Raw genomic sequence first — 24100 nt, forward strand, 5'->3', positions numbered from 1 at the left:
TCATTCCTCATTTCATTATAAACTAGATTCTATTTAAGTCTTGTGTTTTTAAAGTTAACCCCACGGATGCCATCCTACAGCCCTTTGTGCATTTCTGGGTCACACTGTGCTCCTAAGTAGTTCTTACTATATCTCATCATTGAACCAGAATGTGGCAAGCTGCTTAAGCTGAGACATGTTAGAAACATTTATACTTCCATGCTACTGTATACCAAGTCTCTCACACTGCTCAGTTTCTTCTAATACCTGTCTTTTCAACTCTTTGGCAACATCTTCTTGGCAGTCTCTTTCAAAGAAAAGCATTTTAGTTTGCTGCCATATAGTTTTTTCTGTATTACTTCAGCCATTTTTCCACAGCAGGAAGAACGAGTGTTCACCCAATGGTATCTTTTTTTCATATTTTGCTTTTACTTAAGAAAGCTCAAGACAGGCTTCTAAAAATTTAAGTACTGAAAATGGGTGTCATTAGACTTCAGTGATTACATCCAATTAGACGGTCACTGCTTTCACCTGATTGAAGAGCTCATGCTAATAGTGTAAACTCTGACATTCTTACCATTCATTTGTGCTCCTATTTCTAGTATTACTTGAAATCCACAAGTGTTTGAGGGAATCTTTAAGCTACATGTCTGTTTCATAAGGATTAACTAAATCTAGACAATATTTTACATAAATCAGTTGAAGTAGGCACAAGTGAGTTGCAACATATGAAAGTGAATGAACTAGTGAAGATGCCCTTCCACAGTGTGAAACATTCTCTGTTTTGTAAGACACTTGTAGGCTCTACATGACAAGACCCTCTGACATACAGACTGAGGGCACCACCTTCAATAAAATACAATACTAAAGATTTATTTCAATGTGGGACATTTCTCTGTGCTAGCCCTAGAATCTGGTGTTCAATTTTTTGGCACTTCACTACAAGACCTTGAGGCGCTGGAGCACGTGCAGAGAAGGGCAACAGAGCTGGTGAAGGGTCTGGAGCACAAGTGCTATGAGGACCACCTGAAGGAGCTGGGGGTCCTTAGCCCGAAGAAAAGGAGTCTCTCTACAATTACCTGGAAGGACGGTATAGCAAGGTGGGGGTCAGTCTCTTCTACAACATACTGAGTAACAGGACAAAAGAAAATGCATCAAGGGCAGGTCTCAACTGACTACCAGGAAAAATTTATTCACTGAAAGAGCAGTCAGGCATTGGAACAGGCTGCACAGGAGTCACCACCTGGGGAGGTATTTCTAAGATGTACAGATGTAGTGCTTAGGGACATGGTTTATTATTGGATTTGGCAGAGCTGGGTTAATGGTTGCACTTCATGATCTTACAGGTCTTTTCCAATCTAAATGATTCCATATGTATCTGCGGAGCAGAAGGGAGAGAAAGGAAGGGTAGTTCACATTTTCCTATGCTGATTTGTATCAAGCACTCAAGACAAGTTACAAGTTACTCTTTTAACTTAAAGTTACAAGAATAGACACAGCCTGCAAGGACTAACAGGCTTGTTGCCCTCCCACTTAAAAGATAGAGACATTTGAAGCTTACTCCAGGGCAAACCACCACATGGAAATCTTCCCATAGCCACTGGATACATACCATGCTACACAACACAGCCCCAGAATGACACCATCATCATAGCAATCTAAAAGCTACCTCTAGCTTAGGTCATCTGCAAGTATGTTTGTATTAATTCTCTTCTAGGGAAAGGAAGTGTAGCATGTTGTTTCATTTAAACTTACAAACATTCTTCCATTTCCTCAGAAGAGCAGGGGCAAATACTCTTCCACCTCCTGATGTTGCTAACCACACATCTTTAGAGAATTAAGTCATAGTGCAGAAGGTGAGAAGGTTTTATGCGTGTGTGCAATCATCACCTTCAACTGTGTGTGGGGAAGGGAGGAAAATAACTAAACTTTACCATCACAGAAACTAAGTCACATTAACAAAAGGAACCAGAAGTTATTCCTTTTTTTGCACTTTCCAAATTTCAGTAATCTGCATTCAATGGCCTGCATTTAACTCTCCTTGAAAGTCTAAAGTAACACCCATGCTGCATTTGTGCATAGCTGACTGTGCTAGAAGTGCAAACTACTTCTAAAAGGTAAACTATCTCACCCAACAGCAGAGAAAAGCTCATGGAGCACAAGAGAAAAGCCTAAGTACATCAAGAACACCAAGGCTGGGCTTGGGAACTCTTTCACATCCAAAGAGGAAAGCAGTGGCACAAAGGCACACAATTCACCAACATGCAACAGGTTCAAAGTCATTGTCACAATGTAAGGGCAACTCCAGACTCTTAAAAATGCTTTTCTGAAGCCCAAACAAAACAATACAAGGTCCTTTTATCAAGACATCAACATCTACAAAGTGGAGCTTTTGCCTATCAGACAGCTACTCTGATGCAGCCTGAACTAACAGCATGCTTCCTGTCTTGTTGTCAGAGTTGTGAAGACTAGCACTTTGAAGTGCATACCAGGTACAGAACAAAGTCTCTCTCTCTCCCTCTGATGTGGATTAACATTTAAAAGATGCATCTTTTGCCAAGAAAAAGTGAAAACAAGTTCTACCAATGAAATGTCTTATTTTATGTCTACATAATGTCTCATTTTAATTTTAATGTCTTATTTTATCATACATCCTTCCGGCTGGGACTCAATTTTTCTAATGGCCAGGCAAGGAAACTGATTTTATTATTTAGGCTCTGTTTAAAGGAACCCATCTCCCAGATCTCAGTTCTCAGAGAGACAAAACTCAACTTTTTGTAGTCACCAGAGGACTCCAACAAAGGAATTCATGTCCTGCCAGACCCTTAAAAAAAACAACTCCAAACCAACCAAACAAAAACCCCACCACCAAAAAATTCTTTTCTTCTACTGTGCCCCACTAAGTTCTACTTAGTCACAGCAGCAGCTGAAATTACTAACAAAAGTAACCTCACCAAAGAACTGCTAGTAGAGGAAACAGTGGTTAAGTAACAGAGAGAACTGCAAGTAAATATATAATTTCAAAAGCAGCATATAGGTTAACAGTTGCATGCTGACAAGTGCTCATCATCTTCATGAAGCCCATTATCGTGGAAAAGCTGTATCTGTGTATTGAAAAAAGGGAAATCAGAGTTTTAGGTAACTTTCCCCTTAACTATCACCCAAACCTATGCTTTTCTCACCTCAACTTTGTGCCCAGTATAATGCTGGCTCTTCATGATTAACAAGCTTTCCTAAAGACAATGAAGAACAGTGGTGTTGTCTTTAGGAAGGTTCTAGATACCCTTCTCAACACTTCAATGAACCCAAGTGCCTCAGTCAGCATCATCACTTCCAAGCTTGGCGGGTTCCAGACAGTAGTGAATTGGGACCCCTGGGAAGTCACAACATATTTAGGCAACAACCCTTCTGGTTTAAACAGGATTATTAAAGTAGATTTAGACTTTCAAGTAAAGCCTATGGTACACATGCCATAATGTCAACAGTGCCTAAGTGACACGATACTTGACACCAAAATTAATGGAGAGAGACAGGGAGGGAAATTCAGGCTCAGGATTTTTTGCCCTGCACCTTACAACCTGCTGCCCATTTCTGTTAAATGGGTATATGACAGCACACTGCTCTCAGGTCAGACAGTAACAGCAATGCAGCCAGGATGAAAACTCAGCCTCTAGGGAGGGTGGGGTCAGCTGTGCTGGAAAAAGGCAAGGAAGATCTGAGTTTCCCTTTTTTTACCACTAGCAGATTTAAGTACTTTCCTGGTAGTCATGTGGCTCCTAAACCACAACAGGGAAATAGATCATCTTTATCTTGACATGTGCAATTACAATGTGCTTTTACTTTTCTCCATTAGTGCCTAGTGAGAATATAAAGCTAACTACTAACTTGAGCATGGGAAAAATGTCATCAACCTTCCATCAATCCATTTTTTATGCTTGTCTCAGTGGACAAGACAATGTATGTTCTTACATAGTAGGACCTATACCATCTCTTTTCAGGTATTACAGCAAATTTTTCTTAAGAACTTCAAAAACTCTTAAAATCTATCCTGTAGTAAAAATCTCAAGCACAAGAGCATGTATAACCACTGTGGAGGGGGTTTTTGGCATACAAGAAGTGGAACAGTATTCCAAACACTGTCTGCAAAAAGAAGAAGACATCCTGGAAAGTCCTATGCCCTCTGAAATGAGGAGCAGACTCAAAGTGCATGTACAGTCCATTAAGAGGTTTATAAAACATGACCTGAATTAAAAACACTTCTGACAAAAAGAAGTTAGAAATGTTAACTCATTTTCAAATAAGCTTATGAAATAAATTATGAACCTACGAAACTATATGATGTTTCTAAACTCAATTGATCTGCATGTGCAATTGTGCCAGAGTGCCTGTATCCTAGAAAACTCCACAGTTTTGATACTATGATCTCACTTACCAAAAACCAAGTGGACAAAAATTTCACTCCAGAGAAGCTAACAGTGTGGTGGTGTGTATTTTCTTTACTTGAGAGTTCCTTTGAATGGCTGGTTTCTATTTTCTCTTAAGTGAATGGTTCGCCTGACGTTCTCTCCTCCTTCTCCCAGGTATCAGTCACTCCCAAAACCCTGCCTCTCTTTCCAGGATATCCTACATCAATCCTCCACTAAACCAACCCCCTGCCTGTTACCCCACCTATTTGGTTGTCAGTCTAGGCTTACTCCTTCCCCTGGTTCTGGAAAGTTCTATGCTGTTCGATGCCCCGTTGGATTGTTCAAACTGTAACCTCCCCTGTGTTCTCCTATTGGCCCCTGTTTTGTAAATCCCTCCTCACGCTCCTCCTCCACTTATCCCTGTTGGTTGATGTATTGCACCCTCCCCTTGTACCATCCCCGTTTAAAAATTCAGGTTCAGCCTGTGTAAATGTCTTCTGTCCCTGATTCCCTTGAGACCCCTACAGAAGGCTCCTCCCTGCTCTCTTAACCTGGTCCTTGGTGCCAATACATCGAGAGCTGTGGGGAACAGAGGCAGCTCTCTCCAAACCACCACCCAAGTCCCTCAGTGGTCAGGGGGTGGCCGCTCCTGGAGTTGATCAGGGCAAGGAGCTGGCCAGGGGTTTTCCCCTCGACATGTAGTAACAGGAAACTCTAATTAAATGTAAGGCTCCTTAAGTTAAGACAATAGTACCCAATAACCTATTAACCTTATTTGAGTGGAATATATCCTTGCACCAAGGGATTGGGTAGCATTTAGTAAAGAACTGAACTAGAAAAGTTTGTAGCTTAGATCTGAAATAAGAGTTTGATGAAGCACTAGAACAGTCTTTAAAACAGAGGTGGTCTCTTGCAAAGAGGACAAAAAAACCCAAACCAAAAGAAAACCCACAAACCTTACTTTTCTCCCTTTCAATTCTATTATTTAGCTCAATGAATCAACAATGAATTAAATAAAACCAAACAGGAAAGCTTATTTTTCCCATTTTAATCTATGAATTTTAAAAAATGTACACATGACAAGAAATTTATCAGCTTATCAGAAACACTGAGTCAAATTCATTTATTAAACTGAAAATTCTTAATGAAATTCTTTAGAGAGGAGGGAAAAGTAGATTTATCAGAACATAGCTTTGCAATAAAGCTATCTTTAACTCTATATTTTAATTTTCAAACAAAAGCAACCGAATACAATCTCATCTAGGAAATTACTCATCATGTAGAAAACCGTATTGGAAAAATGGATGACACACAAGCAAATGTCAAAATTAAAGACTCCAATTAAGTATATGAACAAGTGTGTGATACATCCTCTGATTAGCTAGAATGAACAATTTTAATACCAAGCTTGTATTTATGCAAACCTACTGTTTTTAACAGCAGTGCAAGCCAACAAAATAAGAAACTAATTATGCAGAACAATCACTAAGAAGTTTAAAACAGTTTATTCAAATTTTGAGGCTTCACTTGGTCAATTTAAAACCACGATTAAAACCAAGCAAATAGTTTTCAAACCAGCTGAGTAAAAGGCCATGTTTTCTGTTTATCTCTGTGTGATATCAACATTCTCCATTCAGGGCACCATCAGAATCTCCAAACAACCACTTCCAGTATTAGAAACCCAAGACAATCATTACACATGAGGAGAAAACAGAACAATATCAAGCATACAAACCTCATTACCACTGAATTCTTAAAAGATATAACTACAAGAGAAACAGGAACACACGTAAGCTTGGCAATTTGTTCTAAGACTGAACAAACACAAAATAATCCAAAACAAAATGTGCTGAACCCAGGATACTGGAAGAAGATTCCAGCCTGTTTATCAGCATCAAACACAGGAAAAACCCCCACGTGGTAGTTTCAAGGTTTTGCTTTCAGAAATATCACTCACAGATCTTAGGACAGCTATAAAGATCAGTGGCTCAATCCAGCAACGTTTTTCTCAAGATTTTATCTTTGGTTATTCAAGTGCCCCACCACAGATCTTAAACATCTTTAAATTACTAAAATGGGCCCAAGAACAAAATACAGATAGCTCTGAACCACAGCACTAACACAGTATCATTTCCTCGTAGATATGACTTGTGGTTGGATTTGTTACAATAAAATGCAGACCATGATCAAGGCTTCTTACAGACACATTATCACCTTGATCTCTTCCACATCTTTCTGAAGATCTAAAAAGACCAAGCTCACATGTAGCCTTTTGATAAAATGGACATCTTTTCTAAAGTTAAAAAAAACCAAAACCTAAAGAACAAAACCACTTAGAAACAAAATTACAAGGGATAAATCTCAACTTAGTCTGCAGTCTTCTCTCAGTCACAGAGAAGAGGCAGTATTGTACACCACCATCCACATCAACCGTGTCACCATTTGAAGAGGTGATGAATCACCCCAGAACAGCCAACTTCTGACTCTACAGAGAGTTCAGACTGAAGCCGCACAAATTAAACCCACCCTGAGTTGCCAAATGGCCAATAATAACACAAAAATGACTAAATTATAAAAATTACACGGAGAAAAGGAGAAAAACAGACAGTGTGACTTTTAAAGCTTTAACTCCCTAGAAATCCATTTAGAAACTAGATACCACATGCAATCCTATGGCATTGCTGCACACACATAGGTAGCTATCTCCAGGCTACCCCAGTCCAGGCAGAGGAAATCCAGTGCCTGGCCTGAGACACAGGGAGCTCCTCAGCACAAGACTGATTCACCTTGCAGCAGCTCTGACATATCCCTGACCACAAGCTAAAGCCCCTCTCAGTCATTACAAAGACAGGACCCACAGGACACATGAGCCCTGCCTGACTCTCCATTACCCAGGCTGTCAACAGCCTGCCTCAGTTAAAGGAGCTCTTGTCTTGCTCTCAGCAGCACAGCAAACATTGCCACATCACTGAAGCCTCTTTCTCTGAACTCAGGTATGCTGAAGCCCTGGCTAGAGCTACAAAGTGCTCTATAAGTGTTAGGTCGTGGCCTCGCCTACTACCAGTACGATTTACTCTTTTAAAAGAGAGAGAGATCTGCAGAGTTTCTGCAGCAAGCACAAACAGAGGGAAACCAGTGGGCTCTGACAGCTATGCATTTTGTTCTGAAGTCTTTTTTGCTTGCTGTTCCAAATGGACACCACCAGGTAACAAAGCCACAGTGTGTCCTAATTGAACTAGAAGCAAAGTTTGCTTACTCAATACTGTTTTATGCAACACAGAGCTGCTTGCATCAGAGATTACCAGCAGTAATGGGAACTGAGCAGAGGCAAAATTTTAAGGAGGGACTGACCTCATGGAGGATGGGGAGGAAGGAGACAAGTACAAACCAACCACCTATTAATTAACTAACCACAGAGGTTAAAATTAGTCATAATGAAAAATCAAACCATTGTCAGAACTCCACTCACAGCACCCACAAAACTTGTCTCCTCACAATGCAGGGATTTAGAAATAGAACAGGAAGCAGCAGTCAGAATCTTGCTCTCTCTGCCATTTCTCCTGTGACTTGTCAATTGCACAAGCCCTCACACTGATCAAGAACTTCATTGTTTACTTCTTGACACTCACCTTGTGTGGAAGTTTACTGAGAATGCAAGCAAGAAATGTTTTCCCTGCTCAACTTCTTCAATCCAAACACAAAGGTGCAAATCCATACTGCCTCTTACCATAATATGAACCTACTACATGCTGTGGACCTCCAGAAAAAGACTCCAGAGATTTAGCTCAACATCCAGCTTTCAGTGTTGCGGAGGTTAAAAGGTGCTCTAAGGAAGGAAATTTGGTTTTGCAGGATTTCTAAACTGGTTTTATCTGTGCAACTCCTCCCACCATATCCCACATATTTCTTGTTATGTTTTTGCTAATTTCCAACATTAGAAGGGTATGTGTCAACATTAAAAAAATAAGCCTTTTATTTGACTGCTCTTTCTTCCATGACCTTTCCAGCCTAATCCTGAGTGCTTGAGAACCTATGCTGTGATTCTGCATACAGGCATAACTCAGCAGTATTACCTACACAAAACTGAGGTCATTTCAAGTTCACATTATGAGGTGAGACAAAGTTCTGCTGCTTTAACTAATGCTAGATGAACAGGGATATTCTATTAAACCAACAGCTTTCTCCCACTTCTGAAAATGCGAACAAGAAATTAAGTGGGGAACCTAACTTCTGCCTTGAAACAGACAGGACTGTGACTTTTCTGGACATTTACCTAAACGGCCCCTGCAAAAATTTTACTACCAGCAAATCCAAGAGGATCTTTAAAGAAGGTTTCAGATTGCATAAACAACCAATAGTTCAACCAAAGGCAGTACTATAGTATGGATCAACATAATTTCTGGAGAGTTACCTAATTATAAAGTGGAATAAGAAAAATCTATGGCATAAAATATCAATGAATTTTAAATAATTCAACTCCATATTGTTACTTGCCCTGCAGAAGCAGCCTGGTCACTAATGTTTTAAAATGAAAATTTAAATTTACACTGCTATTGCCATAGCTACCTGCACAAAGTGCTAACATAAGAGTGGGAGGCTGAAGGAACATGGCATGAGGGAACAGTGATGCTAGCAGTGAGTGCCCTCTCCAAACTCAGCTGGACAAACTCCACTCTGCTGGACTTTTTTTCTGCCAGCAACTTTGGTAGAATAGTGAGTGACTTACTATACTCTTGATATCCTTGCTAATATGAAAATAATCATCATGGAGGATAAAGACTGTGGCACCATAACAGCACAGAGGTTTCTCTGCAACGGCAGAGACTCCATATGGTTTACAAGGGTAACACAGTATTTACATTCCATGCTAAACCACATGGGGAAAGAAACCAAAATAATTGCCTGACACTCTGAGGCAAACACCTCCCAACATCTTTATGTATAAGTTAGGTAGTCAACACAATACAAGGGGTCTCATAACAACAGGGTTACTCCATCAGTTTCCACACACACGTTATCATTACACTCACTCCTCACCAAGGGTCATGTCTGGCTCACAATAAGGATTAGTGCATCTCCTTCAGACTCTGGAATGCACCAGGAGTTGCTCTCAAATACACTGCTGAGAATGCACTGGCAACTACTCGCTCTTCTGTGCCATGCAAGTGTCAGTGTGAGGTACAAGTAAATTAGTCTGCTCCACAAAAGCTCATTAGTGAAGCAGATTCGATCAGTACCACAGGAAACAAAAATCAAAGCAAGCAAAGCAGCACAAACAGGGTTAAAAAAAAAAAAAAAAAAAAGCAGAATGGCTCAAATTATTATCAGTAATACTAGCAGCCCAGTCAAACAGTATTTTGGGTTGATTTGGTTTCACTCTTTTACATACCAGTTGAAGGTATCTGATCATCAGAGTTCTCATTCACCTAATTAGCTGGTGGACATGCTGAAAAGAGTAGAAAGCAGTAGATAGGTAGCAGTACTTGAGCAACATTTATAAAGGAACCAAAAGCAAATGAAGGAGAAGACTACTGATCTTTTTCTCTCCCCAAGTCAAAAACTTGGGTTTTCCTTTCCCCCCCTCAAAAAGGAAATGAAGTTTCACTACCCACAGAGGTAGTTTTAATTAGAATCTCTCAAACAGTGCAATGTCTGTAGAGTTACAAGGGGGAGGAGAGATTCCTGTTTGTACATAAGGTCTGATACTGTGTGACATGCATTGCAAAAATATACTACCTGCTATGAAAGCACATATTCTGTTAGTCCAAAGTTTAAAACTTGGAAACATTGTTGTTTTTTAATTCACAGAAATCACTGAAATGTACAAGTAGATGAACTCTAAGAGAAAGCATAGGCCCCAATTCAGCCAAGGGCTTGATTTAGATTTTCCCAAAATGGACACACAAGCTCAAGCATGTCGCTGACTTACAGCCAAGAGTTACCACAAGATTTCCAATTTCAAGTGTTTCTTTACAAGCCAGCCAAGTTTAAAAACCGTGGACTAAGACTCCATAATGCCTTTAAGTTTGAAACTACACAGACCATACCACATAATTTTCTACAGCATACATCTTTGCCCTATTCCTGCTCCAACCAAATCACTTGGAGAAATAGCTTCAAACTAAAACCAGCATATTTCAAATATGCTTACATGGTCCTTTACCTTTAATAACAAAGGCTTCAGTTAGCAAACGCAGCACATACAGAGGTTCATCTTTGCTTGAAAGGTCTTCAATTCCTGCTTTTGCATACATGCTGATGGCATCTCTGTAGCATCCCTCCACATAATGAAGCTTTCCTAGGATCAGCATAGCTTCTGTCATATACTTTGGCTGAAATGAAGCAGGAAGAGAAAACGTGTTTACAGAGCGTAATACCAGACAGGAAGAACAAAATACTCCACAGCAAATTAGGCAGGTTCAGAATGCTTTCTCTCACAATTGCAAGGGCTAAGCTCATGAGAGCAGTAGGCAATGAAGGTCAGGCAACCACTTTGGAGCTCAGTTTTGAAAGACAGTTTGTAAGCCAACTCCTTGGTCTCAGCTGACCTGCTCTATCGATTTACCAGCCACAAAGAGCACATAAAAGACTGGCATTGCCAGAATTACCTACACACACACTAAGAAAAACCCCTGCTTTTAAACTAGATAGTAAACATCACTTTTTAGACAAGTGCTTCCCTCTCCTCTGTATATTTCATTAGAGTGAGAAAACTCCCAAAATTTCTTTAGTTGTCAAAGAATTTTCATGCAACTGTGAAAAAAACAGAAGGCACACCTGTTATTTCTAAGATTCGTTTCATTTAAGGATTGAAAACATATGTAACAGAACCTCAGTAAAACACATCTGTTCAGATGCTTTGGAAAACATGAAAAGGCTCTTAAGCCTTCATACCCATTTTTTAAATACATGCAATCAACACTGGGTCAGTACTGCATCAATAGCTAAGTCACCACTAGCAAAGAAATGGTAATGGCAATTCATGCTGCCAAACTAAACACAAGGAAGTGGAAGAATTCAGTAGTTCTGACTGTTAATTAGGCTAAACTATAAAGAAAGAGGGTTGGGGAGACTTCCCTTCCTTACTCTGTCCATTTTATGCTCTAAATAGGCTGACCTTGCTCATTGGGAATCAACGTGGTGAAAGTGTAACATACATTTCCGACCTAACTAAACTAGCCAGGCAATTTCAGGACCAAAAGTAATGAAAGTGTAGAACAGACTGTTGTAATTCATTTACATCTAAACACACTTATGCAACTGTGTGTCAAAGGACACCAATAAAGCAGCAGCCATCAAAACAGAGTATTAAAAACCTCCTGAAGCTTTGCAGCTGAGTCGACAAGCAGCTACCAGCCACACACCCAGATCACAAAATAAAAGCATTACTTCTCTAACAGACACCTAAAGCAGTGCAAGGCTGTGATCCTCCCAACACAGCCCTAAGTTCCTGTCAGCAGCTTGTGGCACATTTTTCTCCAATCAGAAGCTAACCAGTTGTGCACAATTCCCTCAGAACTGGAGCAGCAGGAGGTCACTGCTGTGCAGCCCTGACAGCACCCTTTTGTGACCACACCCCACCACCCCAGAGAAATTCTAAGTATTTATCCTGCTTCTTTCCAATTAGAAAAAAAGAAACAGGGTTATGTCCTTGTAGCACATAATTTCTTTGCCTGCGAAAAAGCAAGTCTCACAACATGAAATCCTACCTAGGGGAATTATCAGTCTCTTAGTATCATCTACAACACAACATGGTACATCCATGGACATGAACAGGCAACACCCACGCCCTGTATCAGACTAATACTCATATGAAAGAAGAAACTAGTTGGCAGGAATTAGGAGAATTGAGCCCACTTACTCTTAGTTTCCCTCTGCTTAAGATATTGGTCAGATACTGTTTAGCTTCACCCAGCTTGGGCTCACTCTTCTCTGACAGTGGAATGGAGTCCTTCAGTTTGGCAAAGTTTTCCTTCAAACATTCCTCCAGCAGAGCCTCTGCAAGCAGCAAATTCCCATGGTCCTCTGAAAGCAGATACCAATCAACAAGAAACATTGCTTGCTGCCATATTGATGATAAACAGAATTACAAAAACAAAACAACACACCTTTGAGATAGATACTAACTCAAATGAGGGGATAAGGAAGAACTCATAGATAAAAATAAAGTTCCATTAAACTTTTATCAAGTGGAAACAGTATGTTTTGTATAGAAAAATGAAGCACCACTTCACTGTAACTTGAGGATTTTCCCTTGTTAATCCTTTAATTTTGGCAGCACATTCCTTTTTACATTGTCACTAATATAACAGTTAAGAATTTTCATCGCAAAACTCACTTTCAAAAGTATAAGACCAAACTTTGCAAATATTTCAGTGGATGCTTTTTATTTACAAAGGTATAAGCATGAAATGAATGCTTTGACTACAGAGAAGTGATAGCAGTAACTGCATCAAAACCTTTTACAATTTTCCTGAAAGTTTACAGAAAAAAAAAAATTAAAATATAAATTGTGCACATTCTACACATTCATTACTAAAGACACACAAGGACTGATCCTCTGCTGTAATTAACATGCCACATAAAACTCTTTCTACATTAAAATCCATCCCTGTTCACAGTTCCACAGAAGAGACACTCAAACACAGGTAGCAGCAATGGATACAGGATGAAGCATCATGTGTGGCAATCACGCTGAAAAAAAAAATTTCATCTGCCACAGTACACAGAGTTCTTACATGACAGGCCCATTTCTGCAGTTCCTTCATTCATAACAGCACCTCCAGCAGCAGACTAGCAGGTCAAGCCAGGTAAGGAAACCTTTGAATACCAAAGAGCCCAGCCCCACATTTCATATATATTCCATGTTTCAAAGTCTGAAACTTGAGAATGAGTGAAACACTGTAACATACCTATTTCTGTATTTTCAGAGCAGGAAACACTTTATGCCCACTTTCTACCTATACACCACTTACAGCATTTAATAATCAACTGCATGGTGGTTTAGACTTTTTTGTTGTTGTGGCCTAAGTGTTCAGCTACATATTGTAACCATACTACAAATTATAACCATAGCTCTTCCTGCTCATTTGCAGATACAGGTACATAAAATGGGAAGTGTAAATGTCCAAGTACATTCTCCCCAAAATCATTTCTACACAATGAAGTGCTTTCAGGTAATCACTAATCTCTTAATCAAACTTAAGGAATTAGGTAAAATCATAGACAATTAAGAAATAAATATATACAACCTCACAAAGCAAATACTGTTAAAAAAATCCCGTCCAAACACACAATCATTTCTAGAAGCACAAAACCTGCCGAAAGAAGCTCCGCAGCAATAACAAAGCATTACTCTTTTGTAATTAGCAAGTTATGATGACATAGCAGCGAATTAACAAATCATGTTTTTACAGCAATCATACTGTTGTTATATCTCTTAATTACAAGGGAAGAAACTACTGTGAACTCTTCAACTGCTAATGCCCCCAAAGTGCATGGTGATCTCTGCACCTGGGAAAACGCAGCTGAAACCTGACTGAAGTTCAAAGGTTGGCCCTATGATTCTCAGCACAGGGTTCGGTCTGCGTCATGTAAACACTTGGAAAGCCTCAAAAATAAACACGTATTGAGCTACCAACATCTTCCCCATCACGGTTCCCCTTGTGAAGTTTAAGGCACTTTGGAAAGCTTCAACGCTAGGGCCATACTCTTGACACACTCGCCTAAAGAAGGGGGCTTGTTTATTCCCAGGAACAGCTCTTCTGCCTTCAGTGGCAGCACCCTTTGTGCCACTGCCGCGGGCACGACCAGGTCCTGCTCACAACTTACTTGCTGACCTCCGGCTGAGTTATGCTGCCTCACTCGTTACAAAAGATTAAAAAAAAAAAAAAAAAGGCAGAAAATCAATGTGTTGCAACAGGAGAGAGATACTAATATAGTTGCTATTTAAGAAACCTGTTTTACGTGTGTAAGCCTTTAAGTAAAGCAGTGCCCCTCGGAAACGGAGAGAGGTAACACAAGGGCGCCCACCCAAGAGGAGCGCCGGGCAGGGGGCAAGAGGGAACCAGCATGACAGGAGATAAGGAGAAGCTGCAGAAACCTTTCCAAAGGGGCTGGCTGCACCGGGCTGGGCTCGGAGCGGGGCAATCGCCACCTGTGCCCGGCGGGGGCGGCACCCCCAGCGCTGGGCAGCCCCGACACGCCGCCCGGCCGGCTCGGCAGCGCTGACACCGAGAGGAAGCGCGGCGTGATCTCCCCGAGCGCCGCTTCCCGAGCTCCCGCAGCCTCTCCCGGGCACCCCTGCTGGCCTCCCTGCGGGGCCGGGGCGCGGGCACGGGAGGGCAGACGACGCCCCACAAGCCGGCGCCGCTCAGCCCCCGCCCGGGAGCCGAGACGGCCGCGGCTCCCGCCCCCGCCAGCCCACCGACACCGACAGGGAGCGAGCAGCCCATCCTGCGGCCGCCCCACGCCCGGGCGGGTCGGTACCGGCCGCCTCAGCCGCCGCTTACCCGCGTCCTGCGCGTCCCTGGCCGCCTTGGCCTTGCGCGGGGGCCGCAGATGCTGGGCGAGGTGCCGGAGCCGCCCCCAGTGCCCCTCCGCCCGGCACCGCTCCATCTCCGCCTCCAGCTTCACGTGCGAGTGCGAGCCCTTGGCCGCCATCTTAGCGCCGGGCCCGCCCCGCCCCAGCCCGGCCCGCGGGGAGTCCCCGCCGGCGCCTCCCGGGATCTGCCGCCCGGGCCGTGTATCCGCCAGGTGCCGGGGGGCGGGGGCGGCCGGGGCGCCCTGCCCGAGGGCTGCGGCCGGGGACGGCGCCTCCGCCATGGCCGCCCCTCCCTGACGCCTCTCGCCGGGCACAGAGCCGCTGTCCCGGTACCGGCGGTGTGGCCCCTCGCTCCCTGCCTGGCCCAGACGGGCCGGGAGCGCTGTTCCTCCACCGCCGCCCTCGGAAATCACCCGAACCTCGGGCTCTCTGCCGGAGGCCCACGGCCCCCGCTGCCCCCTCAGCAGCAGCCTCGGCCCGGGACAGCCGGCGGTGTGTGGGGAACGGGCCCAAAGCGGCCCCAGGCCCCGGCCGGGGTTTGCCCCAGGGCTGTGACCTCCAGAGGCCAGAGCTGGGGCTGGGCAGGTGTCAGTATGGAAACAGCGAGGCCTGTGCGGTACGAGGGGAAGCACAGAACACACACAGTTTATAAGCTGCAGTGGGCACTGGGGAGAGGGTACAGCAGTTCACTCCAGCAGCAGGGCAGGAACCATGGCGGTCCTTTGTGGACGGGGCTAGAGGGAAGTGTCCAGAGCAGGGACTGCCCCAGGAGTGGGACACGCTCTGCCCTCATTGCCACCAGCTCTGCCGTTCTAGTCCTTCTTGGTTCTGCCCAGGGTATCACCAGTGGGATCCCTCCAGTACATCCTCTGGGAGGGAGTTCTCTGCATCAAAGCCCGGGGTTGTCAAGACCCCACAGCACCCATAAAGGGCCAGGTTGCAAGTGGGTCATCTGGTCCAAGCTCCCCTGCTCAAGCAGGGTCATCCTAGAGCACATGGCACAGGATTGTGTCCCGACAGTTCCTGAGTATCTCCATTGATGGAGACTCCACAACATCTCTGGCCAATCTGTTCCCATGCTCAGCCACCCACAGAGCAAAGTTCTTGTTCACGTTCAGGTAGAATTTTTTGTGCATCAGTTTCTGCCTTATTGCATTTTGTCCTTTTGCTCAGCACTACTGAACAGTCTGGCTGCATCCTCTTGGCACCCCTCCTTGTATACACTGTATATATAGGTATATATATATACTTCTATACATTGATAAGGTGCCCTTTCAGTTGTCTGTTCTCGAGGCTGAACAGGCCAAACTCCCTCAGCCTTTCCTGGTAAGAGAGAGGCTCCAGTCCCTTAATCATCTTTGTTACCACTGGCCCCAACTGAGGAGCTCCATGTCTCTCTTGTAGTGAGGAGCCCAGAACTGGACACAGAACTTCAGATGTGACCTCACCAGGGCTGGGTAGAGGGGCAGGATCACCTCCCTCAGCCTGCAGGCAGAGCTGTTCCTAATGCTCCCCAGGAGAGCGCTGCCCTCCCTGGCCACAGGACACAATGTGTCCACTCATGGATGGGACTCGCCGCCCCGCGCGCACACCTGGCCGCGCGCGCCGCGCGCCGCGCCCCGCCCCGGGCGTGGCCTCACCGCACCTGCGCCGCCGCGAGCGCTCCACGTGGAGCTCCGTGCGCGGTGACGTCACCCGAGAGGCGGGGCGGGGCGGGGCCGAGCGGGGCGGCCAATGGGCGGCGGATTGGGCGGGGCAGCGCCGGGTCAGGGGTGATCCCGGGATGGTGTCCCGGGAATGGTGTCCAGCTGATGCCCAGCCCGGAGCTCGCAGCACGGCGGAGAGCCGCCCGAGGGTACGTAGTCTGGCGGCGGGGCCTTTCCGCCCGCCCCGACAACCGGTGCTGGAGCGGGGGTGCCGGGGCCTGGGCGGGGGGCGGTGGGCCCAGCCCCATCCCAATCCCACTGCGGCGGCGCTTTCTCGGGGATCCCGCTGGGAGCCTGGCTGGTGGCCATTGCCATGCCGGTGCGACCGGGGCAGCTTCAGCTGTGGCCCGGAGAGGAGCAGGAGCGGCAGCCGGCAGCCCGCGCACTGGCTGCCCTGGGCCCCTCAGGCTCTGTCCCTGTCACCTGCCCGTGGAGCGCGCACATGGGTGGCCGCGTGACGTTGTCCCAGCTGTGCGCCCTCAGGGAGTTCAGCCGTAATACAGCTCCTGATTAGATGGAGCCGCTTCCATGCCGTAAGCGACCTTTGCTCCCATAGCTGTGGGGCAGGTCTGCCCGGTGGCTGCCTGTTTGTCTGGAAGGTATATGAAAACCCAAACATGGCTAAGGTGTGTGCGTTAGCTATGAGGAAAAAAAATAAAAATACATTACCTGAAAATTACTGCATAATTCAGTAAAATAGGGACCCTCATAAAAACTCTTAATTGGAGCTCTCTGGTTCTCTGCTTGCCAAGAGTTTCCAATAAAGCAACTTCTTCTATTCCAAAACTTAATGGGGTTATTTCTAAGCACTGTCTAAATCTGCTGAAAGTATATTGCATTTTTAATCTGTTTTTTTTGGGGGGGGGATGTTTTCCTTTTTGTAGGAGATCACAATGGCCCAAAGGACATTCAGAACACACTTGCTATTCTGCTTCGCTATGGCTGCATTCTTCGTCTCTGCCCTAGCTGAGGAACACGTAGGAGAGAGTCAACATCCAAATATTCGCCTTGATAAGAATTTGGTCCAAGATAAAGAGTATGTGTTCCTGTTCTAAAAGTGTAAACTTTACTTCTTAATGATTTTCTTATCTCTAAAGTTTATGCAAGTTGGACTTAAGCCTAGGGCACGCTGTTTTCTCAGAATGTTGTATGATTAGCTAAAGCCAGATATGAGACATGCTTGATCAATTTCTAGAGATATGAGACTTAGAAAGGTCTCTCTGGAGCCTTTAGCCCTACTTACACTACAAAAAATTTCTTATAGAAATCCTGCTTACCCATATCAGCATAATTTAGACAAAATCATATTCCTAACAGGTAGAGTTTATTTTCTCATTTGCTTCTTCATAAATGTGGAACAGTTCTAGCAGCAAATAAAACTCCCTAGAACACTTCATGGTTGACTGGGAAAGAGCTTTCTCTAGTTCCTGTGCCTTGGAAGACTGCCAAAAAGAGATTTTGGGCTCTACTTCAGTTGTTTTGATAGCTTGCTAAGTAGGCCAGAAGAAATAGAAATAGCTGTCTAAGGTATTAGAGGCCTCTACAGCCCCTCTAACAACCAACCTTTGTGCCCCCTTTATCTTTGTATCAAACTGTAGCTTTTAGTTGTCCAGTTGCTTTTAGATGTACAATATTTGATCAAAGACTAAATTTTCTGTAAACAGAGCATTAAATATTAACTGATGGAAGTGTTGTGGGTTTTTTCTTAGACACATCATGGAACACTTGGAAGGTGTTATCGAGAAACCAGAATCTGAGATGTCTCCACAAGAGTTGCAGCTCCATTACTTCAAAATGCATGACTATGATGGCAATAATTTGCTAGATGGGTTGGAACTTGCTACTGCTATCTCACATGTCCACAAAGAGGTTGGTGTAGTTTTGTAAGGGCATGTGTGTTTGGAAACAGTTCCGGCTCAAAAAGCAGCAGAACAGTTGCAACACACCTTCAGTGCAGTTACGCTTTGGCCTGAAAATGAGACTGTTTTTCTCCTGATAGTTCTGGTTGAATTTATAAATGTACATTATCACAGCTTTTCATGTCACACTGCAGTTTTTAGGAAGTTTCCATTTTAGTTTAAACTCTAGAATCAGGAAGGGCTCTGGAGTGAAAACCATTTTACAGAGGGCTTACTTTGGCAGGGGAGAAAGGGAAATCATCCAAAATGGGGAATGAGAATTTGTAGAACTATTATGTGATATAACACTTTTTTCAACTTCCGACTGTAACTGCTGTGTATACACAAACTATAAAAAACTTCTTGCACAAAATTTGTATTTCAAGAACCTGCTGTGGTTTGCCTCTTCCTAAACTCAATTTCTCTTTCCGGTCATTAGAACACAATAGAAATTCATTATCTCATATTGACCTTCTGGAAGTTACAATTCAGAACAGCATAACTTCCTGCTAATGACCTTTGGCAAAAAAAAAATACTGAGCTAAGAACAGAATGATGACTGGCTGTTTCTTGTGCAAAGGCACCTCTTTGTGTTCCTATAAGGAGTGTTACAAAGAATTTTACTGATTTTAAGCTACACTGCTGAGTTGTTTCATTTCTGTGTTACTGTAAGGTGTTTCTGTAGTGTATAGAAACTACAGTGTCTGTCCTACATCAAGATCCTAATTAAGAATACATTTTTTTAGATGATTGTCCATCATTACACATTATGGTATTCAGCTTTTGGAACTTCTGACCAAGAATGTTGACTGTGGAATGTTTGTTTTGAAGTCCAAGGAACTTTGACTGATGAAATTTGCTTATATTGTTATAAATTATTACATAAAACTTAGTGTCAAAATTAGGCACCAAACATGAACAGCATAGTAAAAAATTAGTAATCTGTCACATGTGCCACTAGATTGGGAAAGACCGCTAAACTGTTCACTGTGGTTTTGTTTTTGTAGGAAGGTGGTGAGCATACCCAAGCAATGAAGGAAGAAGAGCTGATTGGTCTAATAGATGATGTCTTGAGAGATGATGACAAGAACAATGATGGATACATTGACTATGCAGAATTTGCAAAATCACTGGAATAAGGGTTTGTTTCTCCTCATAACCACATGAAAATGTGAACCAATATAATGTGACTCATTACTGTCTTGTATCAACCTCTGTGCTGTGAGAAGGAGAGGTGTACCAGTTCCAGCTGAATTTATTTGAAAGTTATGTATGTTAAGAGTTTTGCTAACTTGGAGTGAGAGCCATGTTTGACTAAACATAACTACACATTTGAACCAAGAAGCATGGAAGTGTCAACAGTACTTACACAGGGTACAGCTGGCAAACTCCTAAGTAGCTCTGTATGAATACTAAATAGTATCATTAGCATCTAAATTTCAGGTTTTCAGTTCTCATTTGCTTACATCTTCTATTTAAAATTTTATCTAGAAAGCAAGAAATGATTACTGCATATAGTTGTATTCCAAGGGTAAATGCCTTTACTTTCTCTCTAATTTACAAGGAAATCTGCAGATAAGTAAGTACAGGTGCTTGAAACAACAGTTGTAGAGGGAGATCATTTGAGTGTGGGTTATGTTTGAGTTCCACATGACACCATATGGACTTAAAAAGTCTTTGAATAATTTGAGTATTTTTAAATATATGTACATCCTAGCATACCCTTACATATAAATATATATACATGTGTTTTTCAAATTTTTGTCCTTTACAAATTCACTTTTTATATCCTAATTTACTGGGTTTTTTAATCTACCTTCCACGTTTTCTTAAGAAAATGGAAGCATTTTTATTACATTTATATGTTGTGTTAATGCTGTATAGCATTTGCTAGAGTAGCTTCTGCTATCTCGTTTTGTATCATAGAATGGCCTTGGTTGGAAGGGACCTTACAGATCATTCAGTACCAACACCCCTGCCACAGTCAGGGACGCATTTCCACTGAGACCAGGTTGCTCAGGTGCTCCCTCTCCAGTGTTTGGGCAACTACAACTTCTCTGGGCAGCCTGTTCCAGTGCCTTTCCACTCACAGAGTAAAAAGTTCGTCCTGACATCTGATCTAAACCTAGCCTCTGTCACTACGTACTCTTGTAAAGAATCCCATTCCATCTTTTATGTAGGCTCCCTTTAGGTACTGAGTGGCTGCAATTAACTCACCCCAAAGCCTTCTGTTTTCCAGGCTGAGCAATCCCAACTGTCTCAGCCTTTCCTCACAGGAGAGGTGCTCCATCCCTCTAGTTGTCATGGTGGCCTCCTCTGGACTCTCTCCAGCAGGTCCATGTCTCTCCTGTGCTGGGCCCCCAGAGCTGGATGCAGTGTTCCAGGTGGGCTCTCAGCAGGGCAAAGCAGAGGGGCAGAATCCCCTCCCTGGCCCTGCTGCCCACAGGGCTTTGGATGCAGCCCAGGACACGTTTGGCTTTCTGGGCTGTGGGTGCCCATGGCCTGGCCTTGTCCAGCCTCTCCTCCACCAGCAACCCCCAGTCCTTCTCAGCTGGGCTGCTCTTGGTCCGTTCATCCCCAGCCTGTGTTGACACAGGGCTGCTCCATCCAGGTGCAGCAACTTGGTCTTGTTAAACCTCATGAGATTCCTGTGGGCCCAGTTCTCGAGCTTGTTCCTATCCTTCAGGAGTATTTTGAAGGTCACATTAACAGTAAATCAGTTTAATATTAAAGCTTTTGTTCAATTTGGGTTTTACAGTATTAGCCAGCAGGAGTGAGCAAGTAATGCTGCCTTGTTAAGGTTTAAGTTCATATTCCTTGACACTTAAATTATGGTGTTACTTTCAGGAAGTATTTCATAATTTAACAGTTTCAAGCTACTTGAATGTTTTCAAATTACCATGGCTCTAGGAATGTTTTCACTGTCTTGATTCAATATTAGATAAGTCAAGCAGTTTAAGGATAATAGAGCAGTGATGTATTGCTGTGTTATTGATGTTTGGTGACCGAAACATAACTGAAATCTTAAATTGCATTCAATGATTATTCATTAATAAAGAATCTAAATGTTAGCCTATTTCTGTAAAATGTATAAAGAGCTATTTTCTATACAAAATTATTCTTATACAAGAGAAACACATTTGTAAAAGAAATTATTTCCTCTCTTTAAATGTTTGTGCAATGAAGCCTGAGTGTTGGATTTTTTTCTTTTCTTGTACTAATTATTTATTTATTTTGAAACCTTTGTGGCTAGGTTTGTGCTTGTTGTACAAGCAATAAAATTAAGCTGGGGTTTTTGCATGCTGATAGGCTGGAAGTGCTAGTAAGAAATGTTCATTTGCTGGTGGGTTTTTAAGCCCGTCTCTCTTGCTCACAGTCATCTTAAAAGAAAATTCTTTCAGTTACAGTTGGGTTTTTTTTAATCTCTTCCAAGGCTGAATGATCTGGAGTGAATGTTGAATTGGAAAAAACTGTAGGAAATGCTAGTGGCTAAGAGGCTAGAAGAGGTTAAGCTGCTCAGCTTTGAGCACTTAAAGCAGGTTGCCTGTAGCCCTGTCAACTCTTATATGCTCGTTGCTCTTGTGGTTTAACCCCAGCTGGCAGCAAGGGACCTCAGAGCTGCTCACTCCCCCTGGTCAGATGACAGAGAGAATCAGAAGGGCAAAAGTGAGAAAACTTGAGGGTTGAAATAAAGATAGTTTAATAGCTAAAGCAAAAGCCCTGAGTGCAAGCAAAGCAAAATAGAGAATTCCTTCACCCCTGCCCATGAGCTGGAGAGCAAGGCTCCATCACACGTAATGCTTGCTTGGGAAGACAAATGCCATCACTCCAAATAGACCCCCGCCTCTCTTCCTTCATCCCTCTTAGCTTTATATGCTGAGCATGACACCACATGCTCAGCAACATCCCTTTGGTCATTTGGGGTCAGCTATCCTGGTTGTGTCCTCTCTCAGGTCCTTGTGCACCTCTCACTGGTGTGATGGGATGAGAGGCAGAAAAAAAGACTTTTTTTTGTGTAAGCTCTGCTCATCAATAATGAAAAATCCCTGTGTTGCCAACTCTGTTTTCAGCATAAATCCAAAACATAGCTCTGTACACTAGCCACTGTGAAGAAAATGAACGATTTGCCAGACAAAATTAGCACAATACTTAAGGTTCTGAGTTTTGGGTTTATTTGAGATGAAAGGGCATGACTCTTAAGCACAGTTTTCTCATCATGTGCAACCACCCGTAAGTCCATTTATATACTTCTGTTGTATTCATGTGCATATTTATTAACTGCTATTGTATGTGGCAAAAAACATGTACCATAGAAGCTTCATATTAGATATCATTAAAAATGCTGGTAATATGACCAGTATTTGCCAGCTATTTTAAATTTGTTTTAAAGGTTCAGAAGTATAAATAGAAAAATTATTTACTGAAAAGGGAAAACAAAATTGGCACCTTTGATACACATGAAGCACAAAATAAAATTTCTGCTTTCCTAGAAAGAACAGTTCAAGAGAAGTTACCCAAGCTGAAACCTGCATCATCATGTCTTTACTCAGCCTCCTAAAACAAATACACATAGGTAATTAAGTACAATTAAAGATAAGTGTTTTAAGAGCTGTCTAGGGAGCTTTCTCAGTTATTAAGTAGAAAAGTGCAAAATTGCTGAGAGTGATGGTGAATCAGACTTCTTTTTTTTTTCAAATATAACTACCTTGTGTGCTAGTTCTAGCTCAGATGATACCCCTTAATGTGCTGGCACAAGGCTGTATGTAAATACAATATTGTCTGTTTCCTATATATATAATACAGAAAATAAAGCCCTTACAACAGTAGTACTCATCTATAAACCAGTTCTAGCTTCCACAGAACAGTACAATCTCAATTTCACAGATAAATAACAAAACAGAAAGGCTGTTTTACTGAAGATCAATCACATCCCTGGCAGAAACAGAAGATCAGGAGAATGCTGTTACGTGTGATCTTCACATCTTCCTAGTCCAGTCTCAAGGGATGAAGATTAGCATTCCCCATTGGAGAGAACACATCTAGCCTTGCATTACTGTCTACTATGTGTGCTGTTTAAAATATTTAGATTATCTGCTTTTACCTCACAAAATATTGCAGAATCTAGCAACTAAAGAAGATACTTAAACTTGTTCTTGAAGCTCTCCTAAACTGAGTGGGTTTTTTAGTAATAAATCTAGAACAAAGTCTGTGCAGAAAAGGGAAAGATCTTAACAGCTTGACCAGTGCCTGTCAGACTTCTGTTAACTGCCTAGAAGCCCTCATCAAGAGTTTTGCCTGCGCATTCACAAAGGCTTTATGACCTTTTGGGTTTCTTTATTAATCACTTATGACGTCCAAATGTCTTAGATTCATTAGGGAATGGTTTACAGGCTCACAAATTCCAGTTTTGTCTAAAGTATTTTTTTAATCCTGCAATTCACAGCTGAAAGATGAATAATTCAGTGGCAAATGTCATAACCGTGAGAGCCACTAGATAGCGTACAGACACTGCATGTCAGTTCCCTGCAGTATGGAACAGAGTGATTCAACAACCTGCATTTCCCTAAA

General features: G+C 42.8%; 2 protein-coding genes across 3 annotated transcripts in view; one reads left to right on the top strand and one right to left on the bottom strand.

The window, feature by feature from the left end:
• Positions 1-15047, bottom strand: part of TTC7A (tetratricopeptide repeat domain 7A) — a gene marked incomplete at its 5' end in the record, with an annotated part of 177059 nt that extends 162012 nt beyond the window's left edge. Inside the window, 3 exons of one of the 2 annotated variants that reach the window (XM_083858287.1) lie at positions 10549-10717; positions 12247-12410; positions 14897-15047. In XM_083858287.1, the coding sequence (XP_083714413.1) occupies positions 10549-10717; positions 12247-12410; positions 14897-15047 (484 nt within the window). Of the gene's footprint in view, positions 1-9774; positions 9832-10548; positions 10718-12246; positions 12411-14896 lie in introns of those variants that run through there. The other variant, XM_083858288.1, reaches the window with a different exon arrangement.
• Positions 15048-16660: 1613 nt separating this feature from the next.
• Positions 16661-21717, top strand: MCFD2 (multiple coagulation factor deficiency 2, ER cargo receptor complex subunit). The gene is made up of 4 exons (XM_083856974.1): positions 16661-16783; positions 17519-17670; positions 18344-18503; positions 19540-21717. Exons 1-4 carry the CDS (start codon positions 16712-16714, stop codon positions 19669-19671), a joined length of 516 nt encoding a protein of 171 aa, XP_083713100.1. The 5' UTR covers positions 16661-16711; the 3' UTR covers positions 19672-21717.
• Positions 21718-24100: the final 2383 nt, after the last annotated feature.

This window comes from Zosterops lateralis (assembly GCF_965231275.1).
Source record: "Zosterops lateralis genome assembly, chromosome: 3".
Classification (NCBI taxonomy): Eukaryota; Metazoa; Chordata; class Aves; order Passeriformes; family Zosteropidae; genus Zosterops; species Zosterops lateralis.

Bases quoted from the DNA above. Each gene is read 5' to 3' on its own strand.
- MCFD2 (XM_083856974.1), top strand. From the start codon at position 16,712: ATGGTGTCCCGGGAATGGTGTCCAGCTGATGCCCAGCCCGGAGCTCGC. The intron at 16,784-17,518 runs GTACGTAGTCTG...TCCTTTTTGTAG, and splicing joins CGGCGGAGAGCCGCCCGAGG to GAGATCACAATGGCCCAAAG. The intron at 18,504-19,539 runs GTTGGTGTAGTT...TTGTTTTTGTAG, and splicing joins TCTCACATGTCCACAAAGAG to GAAGGTGGTGAGCATACCCA.